Source organism: Penicillium roqueforti (assembly GCF_015533775.1).
Source record: "Penicillium roqueforti strain LCP96 04111 chromosome Unknown scaffold_12, whole genome shotgun sequence".
NCBI classification, from domain to species: Eukaryota; Fungi; Ascomycota; class Eurotiomycetes; order Eurotiales; family Aspergillaceae; genus Penicillium; species Penicillium roqueforti.
In genome coordinates, this window is record NW_024067576.1 from 303,090 (window position 1) to 330,589 (window position 27,500).

The 27,500-nt window shown below is 49.1% G+C and overlaps 13 protein-coding genes across 13 annotated transcripts; 6 read left to right on the forward strand and 7 right to left on the reverse strand.

The window, feature by feature from the left end:
• Window positions 1-69: 69 nt before the first annotated feature.
• On the reverse strand, window positions 70-1,416 carry LCP9604111_5249 (LLM class flavin-dependent oxidoreductase; the record flags this gene model as incomplete). The annotated part of the gene is made up of 1 exon (XM_039073038.1): window positions 70-1,416. One exon carries the CDS (start codon window positions 1,414-1,416, stop codon window positions 70-72), a length of 1,347 nt encoding a protein of 448 aa, XP_038928711.1.
• Window positions 1,417-1,935: 519 nt separating this feature from the next.
• LCP9604111_5250 (uncharacterized protein) lies at window positions 1,936-2,762 on the reverse strand (the record flags this gene model as incomplete). The annotated part of the gene is made up of 3 exons (XM_039073040.1): window positions 1,936-2,319; window positions 2,379-2,534; window positions 2,592-2,762. The coding sequence occupies 3 exons, from the start codon at window positions 2,760-2,762 to the stop codon at window positions 1,936-1,938; spliced, it is 711 nt and encodes a 236-aa protein (XP_038928712.1).
• Window positions 2,763-3,140: 378 nt separating this feature from the next.
• On the reverse strand, window positions 3,141-3,722 carry LCP9604111_5251 (uncharacterized protein; the record flags this gene model as incomplete). The annotated part of the gene is made up of 1 exon (XM_039073041.1): window positions 3,141-3,722. The coding sequence occupies one exon, from the start codon at window positions 3,720-3,722 to the stop codon at window positions 3,141-3,143; it is 582 nt and encodes a 193-aa protein (XP_038928713.1).
• A 671-nt stretch (window positions 3,723-4,393) lies between these two features.
• Window positions 4,394-5,967, forward strand: LCP9604111_5252 (uncharacterized protein; the record flags this gene model as incomplete). The annotated part of the gene is made up of 4 exons (XM_039073042.1): window positions 4,394-4,412; window positions 4,462-4,855; window positions 5,041-5,195; window positions 5,246-5,967. The coding sequence occupies 4 exons, from the start codon at window positions 4,394-4,396 to the stop codon at window positions 5,965-5,967; spliced, it is 1,290 nt and encodes a 429-aa protein (XP_038928714.1).
• Window positions 5,968-6,383: 416 nt separating this feature from the next.
• On the reverse strand, window positions 6,384-8,207 carry LCP9604111_5253 (putative NADPH oxidase (NoxA); the record flags this gene model as incomplete). Its single annotated transcript, XM_039073043.1, has 4 exons — window positions 6,384-7,273; window positions 7,329-7,738; window positions 7,792-8,046; window positions 8,098-8,207. 4 exons carry the CDS (start codon window positions 8,205-8,207, stop codon window positions 6,384-6,386), a joined length of 1,665 nt encoding a protein of 554 aa, XP_038928715.1.
• Window positions 8,208-10,523: 2,316 nt separating this feature from the next.
• On the forward strand, window positions 10,524-11,064 carry LCP9604111_5254 (uncharacterized protein; the record flags this gene model as incomplete). The annotated part of the gene is made up of 3 exons (XM_039073044.1): window positions 10,524-10,581; window positions 10,636-10,952; window positions 11,008-11,064. The coding sequence occupies 3 exons, from the start codon at window positions 10,524-10,526 to the stop codon at window positions 11,062-11,064; spliced, it is 432 nt and encodes a 143-aa protein (XP_038928716.1).
• Window positions 11,065-11,529: 465 nt separating this feature from the next.
• On the forward strand, window positions 11,530-12,558 carry LCP9604111_5255 (uncharacterized protein; the record flags this gene model as incomplete). Its single annotated transcript, XM_039073045.1, has 1 exon — window positions 11,530-12,558. The coding sequence occupies one exon, from the start codon at window positions 11,530-11,532 to the stop codon at window positions 12,556-12,558; it is 1,029 nt and encodes a 342-aa protein (XP_038928717.1).
• A 483-nt stretch (window positions 12,559-13,041) lies between these two features.
• On the reverse strand, window positions 13,042-13,497 carry LCP9604111_5256 (SBDS family protein; the record flags this gene model as incomplete). The annotated part of the gene is made up of 3 exons (XM_039073046.1): window positions 13,042-13,089; window positions 13,155-13,278; window positions 13,334-13,497. The coding sequence occupies 3 exons, from the start codon at window positions 13,495-13,497 to the stop codon at window positions 13,042-13,044; spliced, it is 336 nt and encodes a 111-aa protein (XP_038928718.1).
• A 585-nt stretch (window positions 13,498-14,082) lies between these two features.
• LCP9604111_5257 (putative Rho guanyl nucleotide exchange factor) lies at window positions 14,083-16,765 on the reverse strand (the record flags this gene model as incomplete). Its single annotated transcript, XM_039073047.1, has 6 exons — window positions 14,083-15,032; window positions 15,080-15,305; window positions 15,357-15,575; window positions 15,625-15,825; window positions 15,879-16,196; window positions 16,259-16,765. The coding sequence occupies 6 exons, from the start codon at window positions 16,763-16,765 to the stop codon at window positions 14,083-14,085; spliced, it is 2,421 nt and encodes an 806-aa protein (XP_038928719.1).
• A 510-nt stretch (window positions 16,766-17,275) lies between these two features.
• On the forward strand, window positions 17,276-18,155 carry LCP9604111_5258 (putative 26S proteasome non-ATPase regulatory subunit Nas2; the record flags this gene model as incomplete). The annotated part of the gene is made up of 4 exons (XM_039073048.1): window positions 17,276-17,428; window positions 17,486-17,558; window positions 17,615-17,955; window positions 18,018-18,155. 4 exons carry the CDS (start codon window positions 17,276-17,278, stop codon window positions 18,153-18,155), a joined length of 705 nt encoding a protein of 234 aa, XP_038928720.1.
• A 508-nt stretch (window positions 18,156-18,663) lies between these two features.
• LCP9604111_5259 (Ran family GTP-binding nuclear protein) lies at window positions 18,664-19,724 on the forward strand (the record flags this gene model as incomplete). Its single annotated transcript, XM_039073049.1, has 5 exons — window positions 18,664-18,723; window positions 18,943-19,035; window positions 19,111-19,264; window positions 19,326-19,531; window positions 19,593-19,724. 5 exons carry the CDS (start codon window positions 18,664-18,666, stop codon window positions 19,722-19,724), a joined length of 645 nt encoding a protein of 214 aa, XP_038928721.1.
• A 736-nt stretch (window positions 19,725-20,460) lies between these two features.
• LCP9604111_5260 (uncharacterized protein) lies at window positions 20,461-24,195 on the reverse strand (the record flags this gene model as incomplete). The annotated part of the gene is made up of 4 exons (XM_039073051.1): window positions 20,461-20,478; window positions 20,551-21,978; window positions 22,047-22,803; window positions 22,859-24,195. 4 exons carry the CDS (start codon window positions 24,193-24,195, stop codon window positions 20,461-20,463), a joined length of 3,540 nt encoding a protein of 1,179 aa, XP_038928722.1.
• Window positions 24,196-25,926: 1,731 nt separating this feature from the next.
• On the forward strand, window positions 25,927-26,391 carry LCP9604111_5261 (uncharacterized protein; the record flags this gene model as incomplete). The annotated part of the gene is made up of 1 exon (XM_039073052.1): window positions 25,927-26,391. One exon carries the CDS (start codon window positions 25,927-25,929, stop codon window positions 26,389-26,391), a length of 465 nt encoding a protein of 154 aa, XP_038928723.1.
• Window positions 26,392-27,500: the final 1,109 nt, after the last annotated feature.

Below are 27,500 nucleotides of genomic sequence, written 5' to 3' on the forward strand. Positions count from 1 at the left end.
GAGCCAACATATCAATCCAAATAGAGTAAATGCCATCGCCGTTATACAATCTTTCTTGGTTAGATACAACTATGCTTCCTCACCAAAGAACCGATTCTTAGGTCTCGGTAGGCCAAAGTGCTCACGCAGTGTCGAACCGGTATACTCTTTGCGGAAAAGACCTCTTCGCTGGAGTTCAGGAATCAATCTATCCGTCACCTCTTCCAGGCCCTGTGGCAAGAACGGAAACGTGCACGTGAAACCATCAGAAGCTTCCTCGCGCAACCAGATCTCCATTTCATCGGCGATATCGCTTGGCGAACCGAGGAATGTCAGCCCTGAGTATCCACCATATCGTTGGGCAAGCTGGCGGATCGTGAGTCCCTCTTTCTTGGCTAGCTTTTCAACGGACTCCCTGCTCGTCTTGCTCGCATTGGTCTCGGGCAGATCGTCTGGCAATAGACTATCCGGATCAAGGCCACTGACATCCACTCCAAGTGAGATTGACAAGGAAGCGATGGCACTGTCGTAATGCACCAGACTATCCAACTTGAGTCTCTTCTCCTGCGCATCTTGCTTGCTATCCCCAACGATAATCATTGCCGCGGGTAAAATTTTCAAGAGATCTCTCTTCCGTCCGGCCTTCTCCACTCGCCCCTTGATATCCGCATAGAGTGCCTTCGCACTATCAATATCCTTTGGACTGCAAAACACAACCTCGGCAGTCTCAGCCGCAAGCTGTCGTCCTGGCTCGCTTTGCCCAGCCTGAACGATAACTGGCCATCCCTGGGGTGGCCTGGCAATATTCAACGGCCCTCGAACCTTCAACTCATCACCGGAATGGTTCAGCACGTGCATTTTCGCAGGATCGAAATATTCTCCCGTCTCGACATTGCGAGTGAAAGCATCATCGGCAAAACTATCCCACAGCCCGGTGACGACATCATAAAATTCGCGGGCACGCTTATATCGATCACCATGGGCCAGATGCTCATCGAAGCCGAAATTATGGCTTGACTCTGGGTTTCCGGTAGTCACGATATTCCACGCTGCTCGCCCACCACTCAGGTGATCGAGACTGGCAAATCGCCGGGCAACATGATACGGTGCGTCGTAAGTCGTACTAGCAGTAGCAGCAAGACCGATCTTCTCCGTCACGGAAGAGAGAGCGGAGAGCAGAGTAAATGGCTCGAATGAGGTGACCGTGTGACTGCGCTTGAGAGCTTCGACGGGCATGTTCAGCACGGCGAGATGATCAGCCATGAAGAAGGCATCGAACTTGGCGGCCTCTAGCTTTTGGGCGAACTGGGCAATGTGTTTGAAATTGAAGTTGGCGTCGGGATATGAGCCCGGATAGCGCCATGCACCCGTGTGTAGCGAGACTGGCCGCATGAAGGCCGTGAGGTGCAGCTGACGGTTGGGTTGCGAGTCGGTCATTGTGGAGTTGATTTGGGTATCCTCTAGGTTGGATTTTTCAATCTTTCCAGATGTGATTCATACAAATAGGTTAATTAGAATCGCTGGGGTTATATACTCTGTACCCCGCCTGTTGTGGCATTTCCAAGCCGATTTATAAGCCTCGCTCACTTGGCCTTGATATGGCGTGCTTAGAGCTGCGTAACTATATATAGCTGTGTATAGTTGTCCAACCATTCTGAGATCCTCATTTATCGCAAATCTTATACTTTGAAACCCTCTAGTCAAGAAAATATTGAACGAGGGGTACCCTCTGTTGAAATTTAATCTGCTGTCTATGTAGAATGACACAATAAAGAAATCCAAAGGAAGCAAAGAAGAAGCAGAAAACAAGGCACTCGGATTCACGGCAGATCAGGTACCTGCGTACATACGTAGGAGAATCCTAGACCTCATACAAGCCAAGCAAAGCAAGAAAAAGAAGCAAGCAAAAAGTCGAAAAGACGAACTCCCCTTCTCTGCGTAAACAGGCAGTGGAATTTATCGCAACCGAACCCAAGTGGCCCCGGTTATCTCTTTGATGTCCGCAATAAGATCCTCAATGTGGGTGAAGTTGGCAGTCAGTGTTTCCTCCCGACCCGCAAAAGGCAAGCCGACTACCACATGATCTCTTTTGGTATAAACCAAGGAACCGGAGTCTCCAGGACGTGCAAAAAGACGTAAATCGGTGCCGCTGGCTATCACGGTATGTTCCACCGTCGGAACAGAAGTTTTAATTCCATCAATCATTTCGTGCTTGACATGAGCCTCTTTGAGGGAGTAGTCGCCCTCGGAGTACCCGGAGCGTTGTCCCGAAAGGCACAGCCTTAAGTTGTCGAACTTGTCAGGTAGGGGCGATCCCTGGAGTACATGCCCCCTGGGAGTCTAATGAACAGTTAGATTCAGCGTATATAGTAAGGCTTTCTTCCAATAGCCAAACTCACGACGTTGCTCGACAATCCATCATCCGGTACCTCGACCAAGCCCCAATCGCAGTTGATACGGTGTCCATTTGCACCCTGTCTTGTCCTGAGCCCGGATGCCGCCCAGACTCTCTCGAATCTTGGGTCAAAATCTTTGATATTGTCAAGGAAACCCCGCTAATAGGACAATTCCTTCTCGTTCTTCAGATATTTGGTTTTCTCCGTTGGTCGAACATTCTGTTTATGGGTAACGAGTACCCCAGAGAGCTGGTGAGCCGATGTGTCGATTTTCTCAATCTCCTCTTCTAGCGCGGTTCTCTTCTCTCGGATCGCACGAGAGCTGGGGTGATAGACTGTCAAATTGCGTGAACTTGTTTCATTGGGGCCGATGCCGAATTCGACCATCGTCTGATTATCCTGATCGTCGCCCGCGGCTTACCCTCCTCCGTTCGGTTGATGACATGGAAGCATGTTACGGCAACAAATTTCTGTGTGCCGTCGGGCGATGCGGAATATATTAAAGTCAAGGCCAATGTTTAAGCTGGAGCTCCTTGGTAATTCTTGCGTGCACTTGAAGATATATCAAAGAATAGGGGTGTTCCGACTCCAAAGGCCAAAATTGAAATGGGAAGTCGGGATTTGGGATCGTGATTTCGAAATTGATGTGACCAAGCTGGTTTTCGGATAGATTTTGCTAGATTTGGCGACAGGCTTGTACCCAAGTGTCGCTAAATGTGTCACGAATTGCAGTGATGATCAAAGTCGGCGCGGGTTCCTTAACCTTTAATATTTGTATTGACATTTTTTGATCTTGATAGATGTTGCATTGACTTTGTACTGACCAAGAACCGAAAGAATCATTTTATGAACGCTGATGGTTTCGAAAACTGTCCATAAAGGGGACTTGCCGTCCAGATTGAAAATTGTCACGGGTAGGGAACAGAGATATGGCCCTCCAGCGCGAATTTGCTCATTGATGAATCCATCTGAATCGACCTGCCACTGGCCCGGGTCGTGAATACTATCGCAGCTGGTCCGAAGACGCTGGCCATCTCGAAGAGGAGAGGCGTATGCTGCTAGGACTTGGGAGCCTGTAGGGCGGTCCTCCTCCTCCTCCTCTGATTCAGCGTCATGCTGAGACGATTTATCAAAGCTTTCGATGGAGGACGATTCGGATTTGGCACCAGAGGAGCTATTCGAAACCGCAGAAGAGTACCCATCAGAGGAGTCACCAGGGAACGTGTTGAGCATGGCGCTAGGGTCTTTCTGGCTAGAGCTGGGGGTATGAAATGGGTCGTTCTCAGAGGCGCTGTCACACAGGATGCCAGTTTGAACTTCACTACCACGGTCATACTGGGCAGACATGTCTAATAAAGTGCTAGTGCTGACTTCGAGATTCTTCTGGCAGGCGGGCCAAACGAATCCCCTTCTCTCGATTTAGGTTGTATCGCAATAGAAGTCTCAGTTGTGTGCCACTGCACAGGCACGCTGGTTTCGATGTCACAGTTCCCCTCGGCAGACGGGTCAGGCATGATGACAGTGTCAGTGTTAAACTGAGCAGGTATATCTGACGAAGCGCTAGTTTTTTCTTGAGTAGGCAGTTCAAGCAACTCTATGGGTAGAGGCTTGAGGCTCATCTCTGTAGAAATCTCAGGGATGATTATTTGAAGGTACAAATGATAAAAGTGAAATGATGTAGAAGAGAAAGAAAGTGGAGTGGGTGGAGAAGATATGCGGCTCGACGGCCTTGGTAAACCTTAAATTTGGATACACAGGGTCACGTGATGAACTATTTGTCTCACAGGGGCATCCTCATCCACAACACACCCAAAGCGTCTCATTATTAGACCCACAATTTTCCCAATAGCCTGATACTCATGTGATCAAGTGCTACAAGCTTTCCTAGGAGGAGGTAGTATCAGGACCATAGCATTTGATTGAACATGTACCGACACCTATCCACGCGTGTTTGGTGCTACGTTCGTATGATACAAGGCCCAAAGCAATATTGCCGGTCAATCACGAAACATTCACGCATGCTCTATTCTCACTCAGGTAGGTATGCCTGCCTAAACGTGATTTAACAGTCACTCATTCGTATCAGACTGGAATTCTGACGATGAATTTTATAAATTCACGCGTAGTCGCTTTCTTGTAGACGAGGCGGAAAACCTTCGAAGGCGAGAGATCAAATTCGACTTGAATAGGCTCGCAAGTGTTGCGGCGGACTCGATCGGCGCTGCTCAATGCATTTCCATCATCAAGTACCCCGACGGTATGTTCAACAAAACATTCCTTATGACGATGGAAGATGGCCGAGAAGTCGTAGCTAAGGTGCCTAACCCTAATGCTGGTGTTCCCCACTTTACCATGACCAGTGAATTTTCCACGACGGACTTCGTAGGTTTATTTGAAACTCGGTCGACGCCAAATCTTGCTAATGCGACTGGATTGGGGGGCTCGCAAAAATCCTCAACACACCAGCACGTCATGTCCAGGTATGGAACTCGCAAGCAAAGTCACATCCTGTTGGGGCTGAATTTATTATCATGGCTAAAATTGAGGGTATCTCGCTGTCCCAAGTCTGGAGCACGATGCAAGTACACTAGAGGCTTAAAGTTATTCTTGCCATGACAAGTCTGCGAAAGCAATGGCTCAGCGTTTCATTCTCACATTACGGTAGCTTGTACTACGCTAGAGACGTGCAGTTCCCAGCAGGCAACCACTATGTCAAGGATGGCATGGCCGTCAAAGATTCAGAGTTTGCTATTGGCCCCGCTACTGGTCGGGATTGGTTTGATGCGGGCAGATCAATTTTGGATATTGAAAGAAGACCATGTACGTCAGAGTTTGTATTTTCTTTCTCTCAGCTGCTGACGAGTTCGTAGGGGCTTCTCCAACGCAGTACCTGCAAGCCGTCGGAACGCGGGAGATCAAAGCAATCCAATTTCTGAAACCACCCAAACAGACTGCCTTATTCTGTGGCCCAAAGCTCCACCAACCGGACGCAGAAAAGAAGCTTACCGCGTTAGCATGGTACCAAAAGATCGTCGATGCCATTATCCCAAAGGACACCTCCATTACCAACCCATATCTCTGGCATGATGATTTGCATGATGACAACATCTTCGTAGACCCAGACAACCCTGAAAGGATTACGGGTATCATTGACTGGCAGCCTTGCCGCATCTCACCCCTCATCAGCTATAACCCCAATCCAGCTTTCCTCGACTGGGATGGCCTTGAGCCAGAAACGCTCGATCTAGCACCAAGACCGACACTCGCTAGGCTTTCCCCCGACGAACGGTCCGCGGCTATGCACGAGTATACAGTTCAAAATATGTTCATTGGATGGCGAAATCTCATGCGTGCTAAGAATCCAGACTTATATCGGGTAGTCGAATTCCGAAAGACGGCAGCGTTCGGACTGATATTTCTCGCCCACCGCATGTTCGAATACGGTGAACCGCACTTCCTATCGCTTCTAGTCGATTTGAAGGACATGTGGGCGGACTTACCCGGCGTCATTAGCGACATTCCATTCCCATTTGAGTTTTCGGAAACGGACTTGGAGCGCATCAAGCTGGACTGCGATAAAAGTACGGAGTAATTGTCGTAGTGGCCTGATTCGTCGCCCGTAGTCCGCTGCAGGGTTACCATAAGTTATAACTTAGGGCAGGCTTCGATGCGCGGTGTTGATATAGGTCATAATAAATGCCATGGTCTCTATTTATTGTCTAGAGGGTGCTATGTCGGTTCTGTTTCTTATTGGATATTATTCAAAGAACATTGTCAAGTCTATTGCCATATATTCCTACCACCCAGCATTCCCACCGTATCCACGTATATTGATTGCTTCTCGCCGCTCGATTCATTCATACTCTCAAGATGTAAAATCCGTTTAGAAGAGCTAACATAGAGAGTTCATGAAATCATAGAAAAGTATAACAAAAAGAGAGATTCGTGATTCGTGTCATATATGATAGAACAAAAACAAGAAAAAGCAAAGGGGCACCAGAAACAAGACTAGAAGTGTTCCTTCCAGAATTTGAACCGGACATCCCTGGTTGATGAATATTTGGCCGCATCGCTAATCTGCATGGCAGCAGTATTAGGACCACAGAAATAAACACCAATTTCGGTGGTAGCAGCGCTCTGCAGACCCGTCATGTAGGACTGGTCCAGCAAGCCAAGCCGCATAGCCGTGAAGAGTCGCTTGAAGTCCGGACGACCAAAGTTCGTCCGACTTTTTAGCTCGGTGAGAGGGTCAAGGGCCTGCCCGACAGAGTTGAGGTAGATATTGGCAGCGGTATCGGCGTCGAGACGCTGTGTGAGGTAGGTGTGGATACGCAAGAACTCGGTGCTTCCCTCGCTAGCAGCGGTGTTGGCGGATTGGGCTTCGAGGGAAGATAGCAGAGCTTGGAACCACTCAAATGACGAGGTATCCTTACAGACCCAGATAAACTCAACACGTCGCAGTCGGCGAGGAGGGTTTGGACTTGAGCGGAGATGCCAAATGTTCTTGAGAATAGATGCCCAGGGTGTGACGCCGATGCCGGTGCCGATGAGCACGGCGATTTCGTTGTCGAACACGTCTTCTGCGGGTGCACCATATGGTCCATCGATGCGGATGGAGGGCATGGTCTGTCCGTTCTGCAGGGCAACTTCGTACATGCCGTTGGGATCGAGACCTTCAAGGTCTTTGGCTTGGGCGGGACCGCAACCGAGTGCATCTCCAAGTGCTCGGGTGAAATCTCCGACTTGACGGACGTGAATGCTGAGATATGGATCAAAGGGACAGGAGGTAATGGTGAATGGATGCCATTGGGTGCTGGAAACATCAGGCACTTGAAGGAATAACCATTGTCCTGCTTTGTACTTCATGCTTGGTTTGTGGAACTGGATCTCCATGGCGGCTGGGGTTCTTTTGTTAGCTGAGGTCAATTCAATATTTGCGAGAGAAGATCATACCATAAGGATGGCGAATGACTTTTGTGATGACTGTCACGCGCCGGGATCGGATCTCCCTGTACAGTCGTTCGAAGAGATACAAAGTTCCGATGACCAACTCCCATCTCCATCCTTCATAGCCAAGACAATGATTCCAGAACTGTTTCCCTGCGAAAGGAGAGATAGGGCTCGCGGTATCCCGGACAAAGCACCCAGTGGAGTGGGTGTAGAGAGCTAGCATGAACGGAATAAAAAGGTGATGCGCATACCAGAAGGTTTCATATGCTTGTTGGCGGATGCGGTGATGTGCGGTTGTATACATGAGCATCATGCACAAGAGCATGACATGGCCAGTGATACCACCTGCGCGAGCAAAATGGATCTCCACTGCAAGTTCTGGGCGGAGTTGCCTCTTTTCGATGTGGTAGAAGCTACTTAGTGTCAGTAAAGTACCCGCGACAAGCTGTATGAGGAAGCAGCCTACTTGACATAGTGAGCAGCAGTGTGAATAGCTGTGAATACTAGTATAGAATAAGCTATTTGCCGATGGAACCACGCCGATTCATCTAGTGGTAGCCATTTGATCTGTGGTCTGAGCCATCGGAGGACGTTCCGACACATAGGAAATAGGATTAAAGTGCAATCGATGGAAAGAACGAGACCTGCACCTCGCGATATCCAGACTGAATAGCCAAGTGTATTTAGTGACGCCAACTTTGGATTTGATGCCTGCAGGTACCTATAAGAATGTCAGCAACAAGATCTAGCAGTAGAACATCAGAATACATACCATCCTGCAGCAAAGATCCCAATATGTACACCCCAAAAGAACAAATGGAACAAGACCTTCGAAACGGTCAAGTTCGCCCTCTTCCACCAGGAATCTTGAGCTGCGGCCATTCTTTCTCTGTGCTTTTGAGAATGTCGACCAGCGACAAGTATTTAGGCAATAAACTAATCAAAGGAGTGACGGGTCCAGACGGTTGACCAGCAACCCGGTAATATACACTGAAATTCTGTCGAAAGCGAAATCTCCTGGCTCCCTTTTGTGGCAAGACTCCAGTGTCAATTTTGACCGGTCGGTGCTTGCAGAGTTCGTCAACGGCGTTGTTTCTCCATGAATTTGGCGTAAATCAAGATTTCCTAGGGTAATTTTCGCTTCGAAGTTGAAGAGCGGATTTGAAAAAAAAAACCAAATACTGTTGAACGCCTCGCACAAGGAAAAGTACGCTCGAAACTTGTGATAGTACTCAATCAAGATGTATAGAAATAGGATGTGAGTTGTGCGCCTTGTCGCGAGCGCTGTTGCCGGGGGATTCCCCTGCACGTGTCCTCTCGAATAAAAGAGGTTATTGACACACTTGAGATAAATATGAAATCGATTTGATTCAAGCTGGTCCAGACATGGTTGACGTCAATAGATGGAATAAGGGCAAGATCGGAGATGGGTTGGAGGTTCAGAGAATCCCAGTGTTGTGGTTTTAGCTGCAGGGATGGGGGGCAGCCGATCTATAATTACATCGCTTCTGGCGGGCAATACTCCGTTTAACCGACTACGTACACGAGTCTACAATGTCTGTGCTTTTAGAATTCTCCTATGAATGAGTGGTAGGAAGACCAAGAGAGGAAGTCCAGAGGCTAGAATCTTGATCGCTTGAAAATCCTCGTTAGTTTTTGCCTGTTCTCTCCCGACTGCTGTCTTGGCTGATTATTCCAAGCCTTTCAAAAGTCCTGCTTTTGATCCTGGGCCTGGGATTTTATTAATACTCTGAGAAGTGTGCTATTTTTAATGACCGTTCGTAGCAGGTACACCAATCATGAAACGAAGTTTATACGCCCTAGAGTCCGACCACCGTGCCATGTTCCCCGCGAAGAAGCGAGTCTAGTGGGAAAAAGGAAGCACCCTGTTCGACCAATCCTATCCAATTCGGCAGTTTTCCCTGATCATAACAGGCTTGAACAGGTGCAAGCTAAATCGGTCGCCGAAGTTCAAAGAGATTAATGGCCCGGGGGTGGCAGAGAGGCTGGTGACTGGGCAACGTCAAACTAGGCCAGGGAAAGAAGGTTGCTAAGAGGTTGGCCTATCAGAGGCCTCCTGCAAGCGCTGTCCTCTCGTCACACGGAGCCCCGAGGGTCGCCCAGCGTCGGTGAAAAGGCAAAAAGCCTGCCATTCTGTTCAGGATCCATACGGCGGAGAGAATAGAAGTTTCGCCAAATATAGATCAGTGATGATTTGAACTATATTGCGTGTTTTCCATAAACTATACCTTTTTTCCGATAAAATTCTCCACTTGGCACTGCAAGTTAAATCAGGCACGGGCTGACTCTGCAGAAGATGCAGAAAGACGGTGTGTTGCACTGAATTGGAATCAGGGCTACTGTGGTCATCTGATCTGGATGTTCCAAACTTGTCTCTACAACAAAACTGAGACCATGCAGACAACCCCGGACAATCCAAAAAACACAGGCCTCGGTTCAAATCCCCAGGAATAATAAAAATACAATTCGAATGTCCATGAGACTTGAAAATGAAAGCCCCTGTGCGTGCCATGCATGCACCTGCAGTTCATCACGCCAAGCCCAAGCGCTCTGGCCTGTGATTTGCCGACATCCACTTCGCGATCCGCTCCGTCACATCCTCCGCTCGCCAATCACACAGACTTCAACAAGCTCAGGAAGAGGGGTGTCAAGGATTCGGGGACCTTTCGGCCAGTGATTGGTCTACGATGCTTGTATCTGTGCGGATCACGCTTTAATCCTATCCTTCTTGCATGTGTCCCAACCCCATGCAGCTCGTCACCTTTTGGCGCTCGACCATCACATCCTGGCAAAGTGTTCCTAGTTTGTTTGAGTTATCAGAGGGGTGATTTGTCTAAGTATAGACTCTTATACCTAACCCCCCGCCTGCACGCATGTCACTCGGAACATGCTTTTTTTTTCTTCCCCATACGAACTACGGTACCACGATAAGCCCTTGCAATATATCCGCTCTCCATGTGCTCGGATTATCCAACTCAATAAACATCTCTATGTCTTGCTGGATCGTATGATGAAGTGATTCTCTCACAGAATCTGCCGCAACTATTTGGGGTTTGCGACATCTGTCGCCCAAGATTAGCCTTGCACTTTGTCACACAAGTGACTTTATTTCCTCCGAGGTCTTCGCTAGCTAAAGCTTTTCCACGCACAACAATACAGTTCCCATAGTTCAACAAAATGGGCAGGCTCATCAAGAACCACTGGGGGCGCTTAATCATCCTCACCGCAGCAGCTTGTACGTTGCTATCTAAACCCCCAAGTCGAAGCCGGCACTGACATATTCAAACAGACCAAGTCGCCAGCGCTATCGAGGGCTTTATCTGGCCCAAGGTATTCTGGGACTTTATCTCCAGGAACCTCGATGCGGCCGTCGCCCCAGTACCCGTTCTTCAAATCCTAAATCTCGTCATGGGCCTCGTGGGCATAGCCTGGGAATGGCCTCTCAAGCCATTTGCTGGCTCACTACCGCACCGCAGCATTGAAATCCGTCTCATCATATACCCCCTCAACGCCCTCCTCGCGGCGCTTCTCTATCAAGGCACCGACCCTGCAATATATTATTTGATTGGCATCGGTGTCTATTTCTGGGCCTACAGTGAAGGCGAGGTATGTTGCGCATATTTTTGACATAGGTTGTTCTTATGCTAACGAGTGGATATAGGTCGTCTGCCCGGAGCCTTGGACCTTGCCGAAACGACATGGACTATTTAAAGCATAACATTGGTTCAGTCTGGTGCATTGAGTGTAGCAGACACATATCATTTAGATATCCTAATACATAATGAATTTGATGACTTGAAAGAGAAGCATGGCTTGTATCATTAATCTCCATCATCGTCATAGAGAATGCGTGGGGAATATTCCTCCTGCAGAATTCTCAACTTGCATAGACCTAAATTATCATTTTCTCCAATTGACAGTCATAAAACTGTTCACTTCTCATATTCTCATCATACGTTGATGCCTTGTCAAGGAGGCATAAACACGTGGACGACCCACCTGGCACGTGATACCCTATTCAAACTCCAAGAAAAACGTCATCTTGACAATAATACTTTCATGAAAGCTCAAGAAGATCCAGAAGATACATTATAAATGCCTTGTGCATCGTTTATATGTCATGGACGACTTTAGGGCTGCTTGGAACCCGAGAACTAACCAAATCTGACTGACACCAAACAAGATGGCTCCGTCTACAGAAATCCAATCCAAAGTCGAGGAAGACGAGCTCGCCCTTGAAACTGTCGAGGATGTCCCAGTCAACAAACTCACCAGCTTCAATGGCCGACTGCAGCAATACCTGCATAGCGGGACCGCAGCGCACGAAGCCCCAACTGCCTCTCGGGGTACTATATCGCAACGCCGCATAAACACCAAGACCGAATATAAACCAGACATTACCGAACGTCAAGCAAAAGCCACAATATCCAGCCCAAGGCGCAAGAGAACAGCGTCAGCAACCTCATGCACCACCCGCTCAAAGTCGACCACAATAGCCACGCCTCCATCCCCAATCCCACCTCGCCAAAGCCCAAACAAACGCAAGCGCAGCACAGCAAATCCCCAAACCCCACCCATACCCGCAATCGCCGGCCCTTCAGCGACAGAATCCCTCCTTCGCGACACAATCCCCCCAAACCTGATCCTCCTACTCGTAGGCGTGAATCCCGGAATAATGACCGGCGTAACGGGGTACGCCTACGCGCATCCGTCCAACCTATTCTGGAAACTGCTCTATTCATCAGGGATAACAAGTGTCCGCCACATACCCGCCGATACATACAAGCTTCCGGCGCTGTACAGCGTGGGCAACACGAACATCGTGGAGCGGCCGACGCGCGACGCGAGCATGCTCAGTCGCGCGGAGATGGATGCCGGCGTGCCGGTGCTCGAAGCAAAGGTTGCTGCGCAGAGGCCTGAGGTTGTTTGTCTTGTTGGAAAGAGTATTTGGGAGGCTGTTTGGCGGGTTAGACATGGGAGGGGGATTCGGAAGGAGGAGTTTCGGTATGGGTGGCAGGCGGAGACGGAGAATATGGGTCGGGTTGATGATTGGGCTGGGGCGCCGGTTTTCGTAGCTACGACGACTAGTGGGCTTGCGGCGGGGATGAAGCCGGCGGAGAAGGAGGCTGTTTGGGCGGAGTTGGGAAGTTGGGTTGTGAGGAGGAGGGGAGAGAGGGGGTTGGATCCTGTGGTGGTTAAGGAGGAGGTTTGATATGGGTTTGCGATTTTCTGTGGCTTTCATTTGTATAGATGATGTCGCTGTACCATATACTATCATAAGCTATGACCATTGCTTTTAAATATATTGAACGGCTTTACAAATGGGAATGTTCGGGATTAAGTTAAAAGTATTTGTATTTATTTGTAAGACGAGTGAGGTTGCTCATCATTCATTATCTCATAATATCAGGTGCAGAAGCCTGTTGAGTACCAAGATGCAAAGATGCAAACCCAGAAACAGCAAAAACTCCCTCTAAGCCCATTCCAGGGCTAAAGATTGAGGGTGTTGCATGACGTTTCCCCAAATGATCAAGCGCCAAAGTGCCATACAACGGACGATCGAGGGATGTGAATATCTCAGTAGAGGTCAATGTGAGGGGTAAAGGAAGGGAGGTAGTTGTCCAGGGCGTGGTTCAATAGAACATCGATGCCTGGCTAGCCTCCCCATTAACCCCGAAAGGAGTAGAGGGTAGATTTAGCGGCTGCCGTTGGAGTCATTCTTGCCGCCCTCACGCTCGCGTGCCTGTTGAAGTTGAGTTAGTATACAGAACCTCGCAATTGATGCACCGAAGTGGAACTGAAACTTACAGTGGAAGCCTGGAATTCGCCGCCTTCTAGGATCTTGACCATGCATTCATCCTCGTTGGATGTACCGAATTCGTTCTGAAGAGAGCTCTTGCTGGCAGTGTCAAGGACGCCCTGGGCTCCGTGGCTGCATCCAGATGTTAATGATCTGACGTATAGTAAAAGAAGTTTGAAACACTTACGAGTGAGTCAGGAAGATCTTCCAGCCATTAAGAACTTCGGTCAGGGGAATGCTGCGGTCGCTCTTCCACTTCTGGAGACTCTCGATATCATCCACAAAGACAACGAAGTCGTCTGAGCTACCCTTGTAGAAGATCTTAGAAGCAGTGTCGTTTCCGCGAGCCATATTGAAAGGATGTGAGGTTTGAGGTTGAGAGATTGAATAGATTTCAAGATTTGAAGATTTGAAGATATCAGAAAGATATTGATGAATGAGAAGAAGCGAAAGGTAAAAGGTGGTGGTTTAATAGTCCGAGGTGGGAGAGCTCAGGTGATGATGACTGATGACGTCACCCTATGAGCTGATGCAAATAGAAGAAGCTCGCGTGTTTTGTTCACGTCCTCTGCAGTCTGAATGGGACAACTAACCACAATTAGTCAGAGTGGATAGGGCTTAAATGGCGTTTGTCGTTCTAGTCCCTTGCTTCACTACAGTTCTTACACAGCGCGCCAACTATTCCAGCAAAGACGACGTCATAGGAGCTCCCCTGCCCGCTGTCGGATCCGCTGTGACGCCAAACGTGGGGTAGTTCTGAAAGAGCCAAGTGGCAAGTTGGAGGATAAAGAGGACTCTGCTGGTATTCCAATTAATAATTACTTATAGTCCAAGCCACAATTACGTTTTTGGGTTAATTATAATCCCTCCTTGACTTCAATGCTCCCGCCGAATGTACTAGAACCATCTCAAAAGGACAACGTAAAAATAGGAACCTCACTCAGCATCGGAGCGGGTCTTTTTCAGCTTCTTGGGTGCCAAGGCACTAAACAGATTCTTCGGAGATGACCACTTTTGGGGAGACGACCACTTCTTGGATGACGGAGATGATTCGGAACTTCCATCTTGGCTCCGGCGCTTGTCGCTGCGAGGTGAAGAAACAGACGCCGTGGGGTTCTTAGGTGAGCCTTTGAAAAGGAACGTCTTCGACCGCCGAGGCGTGGTGGGCGTCCGAGGCACCTCACATTCGACTTCCTTATCCTCCCCTATCTCGCTGCTACCTGCTGCCTCCTTGTCCATTCTCTCGTTCTCTTCGTCCGAGTGCATGTCCGTCGATTCTGCTCTCGAATGGAAAGCCCCGACGGAGCTCGACCGCCTGGTAAACCCTGGACGAAGGCTGAGCCGTCTCATGATCGAACCACGTCGGAAGAGATCACCCCTTCCAAGAACCATTCCTGGCAATGGAAGGAGGTCTCCTGTGTAGATATCTGAGATCAGTCGCTCCAGCCGGATGCGGTCTATTCGGCGAGCAGTCAATGTCAATGCCGAGCGGTCAGTAGATGTCTTAGGCCGTTCAAGCTCGCCTTCAGCCTGTGAGGCTGTTTCTTCGGTGTGGCGTGGGTCATTTGTTTTCTTGATGACTACATGTTGGACACGGAACTTGCGGGAGATTGCCATAGAATCCATCGATGACCTCCGCGCCATAGAAGACACTGTGTATTGAACGTGGTCCAAAGGTAACAGTTGGAGGGTTAAGAAAGAATGTTTTCTTGGTTCCCACGTCCTGGGTTGGGCCACTTCTACCAAAGCCGCCGACATTTTGAGAATCTCAGTATTCCATTGCTTTTCTTCCACTGCCGATGATGCACTGAGAACAAATTCGTAGTTCTCATCTTTATTTTCAAACAGGAGCTTCCATGAAAATATACATCCGTATGAGCACAGTCCTGATGGGTTAGATATCGGGGATAAATCTCAGCGGAAAGTTACTCACCTCGTCCATTTTGAAGCGTATCAATCTTGAGAGAGTCTAGATAGACACAAGCCACTGCTTCCAGTCGACGCAGGTCATCAATCCCCTTGGCAAAGAGAAGGTAGCGTTGAAAAAGTACACAGACCATGAACTCCCCGTTAGTGGTGTCCATGGTTTGATATGTGACATGGAGCACACCGCACATGACCAACGGGCCAAGGTCTTTGTATATACTCTGAAGTGCATGCTGCCCAAAATTCAGTCATGTTCATCTCATCAATGAAGATCTTGTGCCTACCGATTCCGAGATATCCACCTTGTCCTGGAGAACGATTGTCTTGTCGATACGATCTTTGTTAATCGGGTTTCCAGCTGATAAATTGACCCGTGTTACTAGCAACCGTATACTGTCCAATACTTGCTGGATTCCATCATGAGAAGACGGACAATCACTGACAGGAGTAGACCTGAGCAGATCTTGTAGGACAAGGGGGTATTTGCAAAGACGTTGGATGGGCTATATTCCGGTTAATGGTCGAAGCACTCATCATATTTATCTCACGCACCTTGATTAACAAATCATTCAATGTCATTGATTTGTGGTCCTCTTGTCTGCGTCGCTCAGTAGACGCGACCGATTTCGAAAGTGCCTCGATTCCCTGATCATATATCGTCCAGTTGGCAATTGAGCGGCGTAGGAGAGCAACATCCTGTGTCAATAGTTCATAGTTGCTGCAAAATTGGTCATACGCTGGGAATGAAAGTGCCTATAAAATGCCCAGTCAGTGCATACAATCCTATCTAGTACACCAATGCTTACCAATTTTTCAAGTTCACGGGCCACTTCCAGTCCCTCTGTTGGTTCAGCAGTGAGTGCCATGAGGCGCTGATTGACCGATGCCTTGAGTGATCGAGTCCTCAAGGATCGTTGCTGAAGTCCCTTTAGGCTGCCCAGATCAAGGGACCCTATACGTTTAGTGATTCCGCGAGACGTAAGCTCAGAGGCACCTGCCTGTTGGGCCTGAGGTGCTGACATGGGAGATGCTCTCTGAAGTTGGTTCAAAAAGCGTTCATGTATTCCCAAAATTTCCTGGATGTTGTCGTAGATCTCGCGTCTCGTATCGAAGATCGTAAGGATCTATGTGTTTACAGAGCACATTAGCATCAGGCTAAGGAATGACAGTCAGCTCAATGGCTTACCCCGATAAGGGCCTTCAGACCAAGTACATAATCAGACTCAGTCTCAACAAGTTCCTGTAGGATATGACGCCGTCTGGTGGCCCGTGTTTCCGCAGCCTCATCAGTATGCTGGCTTAAGCTTGGCCGAGAGCTGTCACCAGAATGACGCGCACCCGATAGTGAACTCTGGTTTGTTGCGCTTTGAATCGTTGTCCTTGATCTTATCAAGCTCTGGCTTCCAATGCTTGCTGTGGTTGTTTTGACGGTTCCGAGGTGCGATGAGTCGGATGCACTCGACTGGTGACCTTGCGAGCCATGGGAAGATGAATCTGACCAGCCCTCCACATATCGCCGTTGGCATGTGGGAGATTCGTGTTTCCGTCCTCGGAAGCTATCTATCCATTTCTTGAATGGACGAGAAGTTGACTTATCGGCTAGAGTCACCCCACCGCCGCTTTCGAACTTCTCTTCGGACTCATCATTTAGCAGGGCTTGCTTCTCGATGTTCATCTCGTCCTGGTCGGCCATGGTCCCAAATAGCGATCCCGCCCAATGAAATACAGGACTCAGGTTCCGAGGGCATGGAGAAAGAAAAGGCGGACCTAACCGACTACGCAAAACAACGGAATGGAACTTCATGGCGAGGGAAGAGCAAGAAAGTATGCCTGCCTCGTCTACATTCCCGACGTTGGAAAGTGCATGTATCTAAAACAGAGGAAGCTGCCACTATCCAGGCAGTACAGAGTAGAGACAGCGAATTTGAATTCCATCCATGTACGTCATCAGGTGAGGCAGCAGTATAGCTAGAATTGAAATAGTGCATTTTGATTGTTTTATATTAGGAGTAACTGAGCTTTTTTTTTTATATCAAACATCCAAGTGCAATGTCCTGAAAGTGAAGCTTACAACTTGAAGTCCATGTCGTATACTTCGAGTGCCAAGCATCGCCGCTTATATAAAAAAGTGGGAGCTCCAGGGCCACCCCCAGACCCACTTGACGTTCTTCTCCCACTTTCTTTCTTTGCTCAGGAAATCATCATGAACGATAACATTCACGCCCCAACTGTTGCCTCTGGACCGACGTCCGGGGTCACTCCCCGCGATCTGTCCAAACTGTCGATGCCAGATCTGATGCAGGAGAAAGAACGCATCGAGGCGGAATTGTCAGCTCTTAGTAGCGTCCTCCAGTCGGTGAGATTTCTGGCCTAGAAGTTCCCATCGCGGTTTCTAACAAGCATTTCGTGTTAGCATGGAGTCCGCATGACTTCGTCTCTCACAACCTTCGACGGTTTCCCCCGTGATGATATTGACATCGCGCAAGGTACGCCCTTACCATACCCCAGTCAATCGGGACATATAGCTGAAGGGAGAATGTAGTACGCACAACGCGCGTGCGCATTATTCACCTACGGAACGACCACAAGGAGGTGATGCACCTCCTCGAGAAAGGTGTCCATGCGCATTTCGCCAACCTACAAAATACGCAAGACGCTGGCCCAACCACAAATGGCACTAACGTCCCACCGGCTGTGCAATCGTTGACAAATAACACCGTGTTGGGGACACCGTTCGCCAAGGTCAATAGCGTGGTTTCGGGAAGTCCAGCAGACCAAGCGGGACTGAAAGCTGGCGATGCAATTCGAAGTTTTGGGAATATAAATTGGCTGAACCATGAGCGCCTTGCTAAGGTAGCTCAAGTGGTCAAAGACAACGAAGGGGTACGTTCGGTTCTCCCACGCTCTGTCAAAATACCCATATATCTGATTCACTTCCTCTACAGCGGGTGGTATTGGTCAAAGTCTCTCGGAAGACTGATGAAACGAACACTGACACCACAGTGGACTTGGACCTCCAGCTCACCCCTCGGCAAAATTGGGGCGGCCGTGGCCTGCTAGGATGTCACTTGGTTCCCTTATAAGGGGTACTTCCATTTAGAATAACAAGCACAGCCCGGTTTTGCTTTCACCGTGTACATGATAATATGTACTGCTTATGAATAACGCGATTAATGCCATACGTCCTTTCTACCTGATTTCACAATATACTAGTTAGGCTCTTGTAATAAGACTGGGGAACCGTATACATCTGAAGATAACTTGGCAGGCGAACGACCTGACCATGAGAGTTTATTCCAATAACCTAACACAAGAATAAGTAGAGTCCATTGTGAATATAATACTTCAATTGCAATAAACATTGTCATACACACTAACTTCACATATGTTTGCGCCATATTGACACTACGTCAGAGCGCCTCAGGCAAACATCCACGTGACTCCCAGCAACGGGGCAAAAATTCCATCGAGCGCCATTAATTCATTCCCCTTCTTTCACCCCTCCCTTTTATCAACAACCCGCCCCCATAACTACGGCGCGAACTCTTGCAATTTTCTTCTCTTCAAGTTTCTCTCCAAACTATCTTAATCATGGCTGCTGAAACCCCCACTTTCAAGCTCGTCCTGGTCGGTGACGGTGGTACTGGAAAGGTAAGCGCATTCCAGCCTCGCGATCTGATTGTTGATGGGCAAGGGAGTGGCAGCCATCTGCTCGGCGCTCAGTGATGGTCATTTCATGATATTGATGGATACACTGAGCTGCCCTTTTCGTTGCTAGCCTCTGCCCGCGCGCCTGTCAACAATACTGATTATCTGCCCAACGGCCCCGCCTCACCGCGACTTCATTACTAACACAGTGAATTCCAACAGACCACCTTCGTCAAGCGCCACTTGACTGGTGAATTCGAGAAGAAGTACATCGCCACCCTGGGTGTCGAGGTTCACCCTCTCAACTTCAACACCGTATGCTATACCCCGCCACAAACCCCGCTTCGCATAGTGTCATGGTGTCATCGTCAACTAACCCAACCTGAATAGAACTACGGTGCTATCCAGTTCGATGTCTGGGATACCGCTGGTCAGGAGAAGTTCGGTGGTCTCCGTGATGGCTACTACATCAACGGCCAGTGCGGTATCATCATGTTCGATGTTACTTCCCGTATTACCTACAAGAACGTCCCCAACTGGCACCGTGAGCGATCCTCTCTCTGATAATGAACCCCTCCAGATTATTTTGACTAACTGAACTTTAGGTGATCTCGTCCGTGTCTGTGAGAACATCCCCATCGTTCTCACTGGTAACAAGGTCGACGTGAAGGAGCGCAAGGTCAAGGCCAAGACCATCACCTTCCACCGCAAGAAGAACCTCCAGTACTACGATATCTCCGCCAAGTCCAACTACAACTTCGAGAAGCCCTTCCTTTGGCTCGCTCGCAAGCTTGTTGGCAACCCCCAGCTGGTACGTCATTTTATGCCTGGATTCGATACGAACCGATCAATACTGACTGATTACCTTTTAGGACTTTGTTGCCGGAATTGCCCTTGCTCCCCCCGAGGTTACCGTCGACGAGAAGCAGCTCGAGGCTTACCGCAAGGAGATGGAGGAGGCCGCCAACCAGCCCCTCCCCGACGAGGACGATGCCGACCTGTAGATCGTTGCGCTCAACGACGGGTCCACGAAGTTTCCGAAATGAAAATTGGGAGTCGCTATCCCTTGTTCTCCCACCCTATGTTCTCTCGAGTCCCATCTCACAATCGACGTGTGGGAGGCAGGGAGTATTCGACTCCCGGGGATTGCCTTTTTTTAGTTTGGGTTTTGCACTGCAAAAGCAAAGTCTCTTCTCCGAAATCACGATACAATGAAAGCGGATGGGGGATAGTCGTGGTTTGAAGACATGCATTTTTTTCCTTTTTGATTTCCCCCAATCTTAGTAGCTTAGATTCTCACATCAAATCGTCCTTTTTTCCCTTTGCGAAATGAGCACACAGCGTCCGAAATGGACGTCCTCTTTCGACAAGATTTAAAACTTCTTTTCTTTTACTTTGAAAATCTATTCACCAGATGGATCTAGATCTCTGAAATTCTCGTCAAGTGAACACTAAATCTAATCTACCTGAAAAAGGATTGTAAGGTTGGCCGTGTAGACATTATTGAATAGCAGTACAACGCTTCTTCCACGAGAAAAAAAAGAATAACGCCAGGGTATAGCAGTCATTGGCCTCCAAAAAAAGAGAACGAAAGGATGAAAGAAACAAAGAAACCGCAAATGATTTCGCCAGATACCCATCACTGGGATAGGGCAGAAAATGAAATATCAATCATATCATCGGACTATTTCCAGTCGATCGAGATCATCTGGCAAAGAGAACAGATGCAATCAAGCAAAATTACAAGTCTCTCACACCCTGTGTAACGGATAAGGAGTTAGCAAAGAGTCCAGTCAAAGTAGAAAACGAGGAAAATAGGGATAAACATACGAAGAGATAAGCAAGTTCCCTCGCATCTAGTCGGGAGACATTCATGGTACCGCCCTCATCGAGAGCACCACTGATAAGCTCACGCTTCTGGTCCTGAAGAGTAACAATGCGGTCCTCAACAGTATTCTCGATAAGCAGACGGTGAACGAAGACCTCTCTAACCTGCCCGATGCGATGGGCACGATCAACGGCCTGGTCTTCAATGTACGGGTTCCAGAAGGGGTCGAACATGATGACATGCGAAGCGGCGACGAGGTTCAGACCGGAGTTGCCGGCCTTGAGGGAGACGAGCATGATCTTGCAGTCAGGATCATTGGTGAAAGCCGTCACAGCGGCGTTGCGCTCCTTCAGATTCATGCTGCCGTCGAAGCGGGTGTGGTTCCAGCCGCGGCGGGCCAGGGGGACTTCGAGAAGATCCAAGAGGGAGGTGAACTGGCTGAAAATGATAGTTTTCTCCTCTAAGCCGCGGTCTTCATTGGCTTGGAGGATCTCCAGCGTCTTTGTGATTTTTGTGCTGGGGAACCAGCCCTTCTCGAGGCGGCGAATGTATTTCTTCTTCTCGGCCTTGTTCCTCAAAGCGTCCTTGCGCAGCTGGGCTAGAGACTTCGCCTTCGTTTTCTTCTTTGATTCCGCATCGCCCTCTCCAGTAGAGCTATCGGAGTCAGACTCTTCACTGCTCGCTGTTGCTTCTGGGTCTTCGTCGTCATTGGGCCCGTTGGTATCACCGCCTCCGGCGGCAAATTCGGGCACTGAGGTTGGATCGTGGACCTGCTTGAATGCATTGGTGTCGGTGAGTTTCGCAGGGTCCACGGGCCCTCGGCAGTTCTGGCACTTAATCACAGCTGGACCATCGTCTTCGAGGTTGATGGCTCCGTTTGCAGTTGCAGAGTCGGAAATGCGGATCCAGCACTCCGAGCACACATGGTGTCCACATGGAATGTAAATAGTCGCATTTTTGACACTGTCCATGCAGACAGGGCAGGTGCCATCCTCTTCGCCGTCATTATCTTTGATACGTTGCACTACAGCAGCGGTCAGAAGTTTAGCGTTGGCGATCTTATCCACCCCCGGGATAGACGGGGAGGGTTCGTTTCGGAAATCCTGCATGAGAAGTGGATGGCAGCATGCCTGCCGAAGACGGAGAAGGAGAACTAGAACATGGCTGTAGTTCCTGCCCAACGTGCCTGAGTCAAGGTACCGGGTGATCTGCCTTTGAGTGGACGTATTGAGTTCCTCATAAACCTGGCTTTCTCTCTCATCAAACACAACATGGACCTTCTCGGTGACCTTTGGTGGGAGTTGCAAGATGGGCTCGCCATCAATCTTGGAGGATTTTGTGCGTCGGAGACAGACAGACTTGACTAGAACGCGTAGTTGCTTCATGACATCTTCGCCTCCCCAACCAGATTTAATGCGTCTCACGAAGTCCTGGATAGATATAAATGTCAGTCAGCCAAAGAAGCATACATCAATTGTGAACTATAGAGAGTACTAACCGCCTTAAACTTTGCTGGGTTGCTATAAGGCCGAATCCGGAGGAATCCCAAAAGGGACTGGAAATCTTCGAGACGATTCATCATAGGCGTACCAGTCAGACACCAGCGGTAGGTAGCATTGAGTCGACAACATGCTATTGCCGATTTCGCACTTGGGTTCTTGATGTTCTGTGCTTCATCGATGATGACGCGATGCCACTTGGCAGCAGGACTGAGAGGACCGGCCGCATTTTTGAGGTCTTGGATTATCGAGGGATCCCGCCCTTCCTCTGCCAACTTTTCCGCCTGGAGCAATGTTTTGTAGTGCGCAGTGATTGTACCAAACGTAGTGATAATGATATCATACCTTTTGAGCTCCTTCCAGGGCCTGCGCCGTTGATGGTAGATCAAGACTGATAATTGGTGCCTGCCCGGCTTGACATGACGCTGGATTTCAAGTCTCCATTGATCCATAAGTGCCTTGGGCGCGACAATCAAAGTCGGGCGTCGGTCTTCATCCTCGAATGGGCGAGCAACCATCAGTGCAATCGCTTGGATGGTTTTACCAAGTCCCATGTCATCTGCAAGAATTCCTCCTTTGTGGTTGCTCTCTTCTTTGGCCTTCATCCATCTCAGGCCAATCTTCTGATGCTTCATCAACGTGACTCGAAGAGCACTTGGTGTCTCATCATTGTCCGCTTTAGTTGCCTCTCGAATATCTTTGATACCGCTGAGCAAGTTCTTGATATCTTCAGGAAACTCCTTCTCGTTGTAGGCCCTATATTAATTGAGGTTAGAATCAGAACTACCTGCTTCAAAGGATGCGGACGTACACTATGTCAGCATCGTCGTCGAATATTTCGCTTTGGTTGCGAACCAGGTCAAAGGCCTTGTCAAACTTGTCGAATTTGTCATACTTCTCAAATGTACCCGGCATTGTAGCGTACGGATGCTCATGCGACCAGGGAAGGTTTCTGGAGGCAGCTGCTGATGTGGAATATGGCATTGAGGAATTTGACAATTGGGAGGGATAGGCCAGCTGCGAAGGATACGGCAATTGGGAAGGATATGACATTTGGGAGGGATATGTCAACTCGGAGGGATATGGCAATTGAGAGGGGTATGTCAACTCGGAGGGATATGGCATCCGCGAGGGATAAAGTCCCTGTGAAGTGTACGGTGATTTGGAATACTGCGAAGGGAGAGATGGCAGGTGGGGATATGAACTGGATGGGCGGGCTGGCTGCTTGCCGGATCGATCTTTGAATGAATCGGCTGTGATTTCTTGAAGATCATCGTCGGAATTGAATGGATTGAGTTTATTGAATGGGGCTATCGGGGCATATGCTTGAGGTGCACGATTGGGGTTTGATGAAAGATGTTCGAGTTTTACCGGTTGACTGCGGTCAGGAATATTCCATGTATGACGCTCATTGGAACGGGGGAGTTGACTATGATCCTCGTCGGCTTGGAGCGCGCGAGCCAATTCCGCGTCTCGTTCCATTTGAAACTCTGTTTCAATCAACTTCGCCTGCTCCTCACACTCTTCCCGAAGTTCGTTTATTTCATCTGCATCGTCACCTGCCGCATCGATCCAGTGCTTGTACAAGCGCTGATTCTCGGCAAGGCGGGCTTCTTGTGCAGCATCTATCTCGTCGAGTTTAGATCTGTGAGATTTAGGCTGCGAGGGAGCAATCCTTTTTGATGATCCCTGGATCGTGGGCGAGACCTGAGATAGCGGACGCTGGCGTTTACGGGAATTATCTGGAGAAGGCTGTATCATTGATGAAGCTGGCAGCAATATCGATTGGCCAGATCCGGCCGCGAAAGGTGAGGGTGCAGCAGAAGGCCAGTGAGGGGACGCAAATGAATCCCCGGGGATTCCAGTGAAAGTGTTGGACGCCTTGCGTGGAGTAGCCGCAGGCGTCCGGACTGGCGGAGTAGGGGATGTCACTTGTGGTGTTGGGGCGGCTTGAGAAGTAGGAACAGGATCACCAAGGAGCGTGGCAACCTGGACTTCCATATTTTTGATGGTATCACGAAGCTCATCTGCTTCTGCACAAGGACCCCGCGTCGCGAGGAGATCATCGTATATGTATCTGTAGGTATCGAGATCCTCCAAAAGGTCTTTGATCTTGTCCTCTTGGGACTGATCGACCGAAGAAGCCATGGCTCAAGAGCACCTGGCGCTGACCGCGAAATGTTCCAAGACCAAAATATCTGACCAAAATATCCCGATCGTTGAGAGGGTAGAGAGTGAGGATGGCGATGGGTGTGACGGCTAGGACAGGAGGCAAAATCGTAGATCAATAGAGCTACCACATCAAGTGAGCGTATAGGGTGAAGAGTAAAGTGTTCTGGGAGAGTCAGCCGGTGAAACTTGGGTTCTCATCAGCAAACCGCAAGGCAGAAAGCGGGTAGCGGCAGATGGCAGATGGCACAGTGATGAAGAGAAAGAAAGCATAGAAGCAACTCATCAAATTGCGTCTCTGTGCCATCTCATATGGGTATTTGCAGAGGATGTAGACTTACACCGAGTACTATCGACGATTCACGGGGGAGAATCTGTGGATGACGGAGCGGATTTTCGGACCTCAGGAGCGAAGAGGTAGCGATCGCAGAAATGAGAGAGCCCTCGTTTCTATAGTGCAAAAGATCCGATGGGAAGGACATGGGAGTTGATGCTCTTTGCGACCGTTCAGCTGGCCCCGGGGGTCGAGATGTTCACCTCTGCGGGGGCAGTTGAAGTTCTCGCCCAATGTGTCATCCTCTATCGCGGTCTACAGCGACCATGAGGACTTTGATCCTATTGACTTTTATTGCCTGCAGAAAATTGGCTATCTGGAGAGACATGTTAGAAGACTCCCAGAAGATAACTATTTAAAAGACGTTTAGAAAGACGACAAAAAAGAGATGAGAGAGAGACAAATGATTGAAACATCTCTGAAATCATCTTACACCGACTAGATATTCAGATGATCCAAGTCCTATATCGGTAAGGGTAGAGGTGTATAAGCGGCCAACTATTCAACTCCCATGTAAATGACCAACTCACTATAAATCCAGAGAAACCTCATATCAAGAGGTTTATCTAGCAATTCAAGTACTCTCTACAGAGTAAATGTATGTTCAAGACGTTAGAAATTACTTCATAGAAGGCGGAGGCATAGGCGGAGGCATAGGCGGTAAAGCCTGAAAGCAAATCAAGCCCAAGTTCCTAATGGACGCTATCATCTACTATAGTTATGAGTACCTGCCAAGGTCGCACGAGGGAGTCTTCTACTTGAGCCTCCATCAGGCACTGTAGTTTTATTCATTGCTATATGTTGTACATCAGTATTGAAGTCCTACAGAAAATGTTCTTCAGTGATATAGACATATACTTCAGAGTATGTAGGTGATTCTACCTGCGTCGCTGTACAACCTTGATTGACATAAACGCGCTCTTATCAGAACGTGATCCTGCGCGTCACGCGCCAAACAAGCTAAACACAGGGCTAGATGATATTGCCCTACTATCCCAATTAGGCACTGGACACTCCAGGCATCTGGTACTAGTTTCAGCCATCCCGGAGTAGTTTCAAGATTTCGATCATGACTGTGAGAGGTTGATATGACTCATATGGTGCCTGGGCTGGAGGAATGGTCGATTTTCATGTTATAAGACAAGGAGTACAACATTCGACGTGAAGCTCAGGCTACAACTGATGCCGATATTCAGACCGGAGGAATATCTCTTACATGTAGCTGAAACGTAAACTAGGGGGATCACTTGGAGATATACTGAATTGTTCAACTACCAATCATCTACGTGTAGTGCCCATATTTCAATCAATTGGGTTGCTGCCTCGGTGATATATATCTGCAAAGGGTCTCCGCAGAAACGATCGATCCATCGATCATGGCATCGGAACAGGGACTGGTTCGACTATGGAAGACGAAGCACATCCCAGAAGTTCTCAAGAGCTATCTAGCAAAAAAAGACCTCACCGCATGCCGTCTAGTATCTCGAGAGCTCGCTGTCTACATCGCACCAATCCTCTTCGCAGACATTGAAGTCCGTTTCCGCAGCAGCACTTTCAACAGGCCATCACGGATGGCAGCTCTAGAGCGTATCGGGGGACACATCCAGGCCATGACATTTAAGATCTCACATGATAGGGAGACCTTCTTACCTCCAATCCTGGATCCAATCATGGGGACAGAACAGACGTTCATCTACACACCACAACGACGCCAACATAGTGGCAGCCGGCAAATGACAGAGTTATTAGTCAAGCAGTACCCGCCTCTGTTCCATGCATCTACAAACATCCCATCATTTGTCCAGGCATTGACGATGATGAGCGGCTTGCAACATCTGTGAATCTCCTGTGAGGGTCAGCTACCAAGCCATCGCTATCGCCGAAGTGTAGTAGATTATGCATTGATCTCATTGCGAATGGCAATCCAGCAAGCACTATTGAAAGATCTCCACACCTGTCATTATTATCAGTCCACCCAGGAGCGGTCCTTTACCTGCGTCCAGCTCTAGGATTTGGTGCTTCGCCTGCATCCTGCAAGCGCTGGTCCCAGACCTGCAAGCTCACGGTCCAAATGACGAATTTCGGCCATGAGCCAGGTCAACCGACAGACCACCTCAAGCTCCTCCACGCATACCTAGCAAGCTTCCCATCTCTGCAAAGACTGGTCTTTCATTGGGAAGGCGAGAGGGGCCTATCACCTCTATCACTTGCAACAAAGCCGAGCCTCAACAGCAAAGCCACAGGAAAGCAAAGTCAAGCATGTCCTCAGAGATGCGCGTCACTCTTACGGCCATTGAAATTCAAGCATCTTCAGCAGATGGAGCTGGTCAATGCAACAATGGACGCGTCGCAAGTGGCGTCTTTCATCTAGGAGCACCGGAGTTCCCTACGAGAGTTCAACTTCGGGAACGTGGTGCTTCGCGGCGGAAATTGGGACGACGCGCTCGCGCCGTTGACACGACTCAGGGGCAGCGAAGGGTGGAAGCAGGGGCAGCGCGACACCGACACCGTGGATGTGCCGATAGTGTTGACTCCAGCTGGAGTCAGCCAGAAACAATTATATAAGGCGATTTGTGCTCTGCAGCAACAAAAGGGACCGAGGACGCTGAGAAGCTTGGCCAAAGCGCGATCCCGGACACGTGAGCTGCTGTTGTGAGACGCGGATCATATGAAGCGGCTGCTTCGGTCTTCGGTGTTTAGTTGGCGGTGACGTCAAGAGCAAGGGGTACGTAATGTTCTCTTCCAAGGAAGGAATGGCATAGGCTAAGACCAACAACCGTAGTAGTGTCGCGGCGAATACCGCATTTGTGAAACTTTCAGGTCCCAATGCAACCTCAGCGTGGTTCGTGTGGAGTCGGGGGGGGGGGGGGGGGGGGGGGTGGGCCAACGTGCCACCAGGGGCAACCGGGAGAGGGGGACCAAACCTTTGCCGGTACCAAAAAAAATTCCA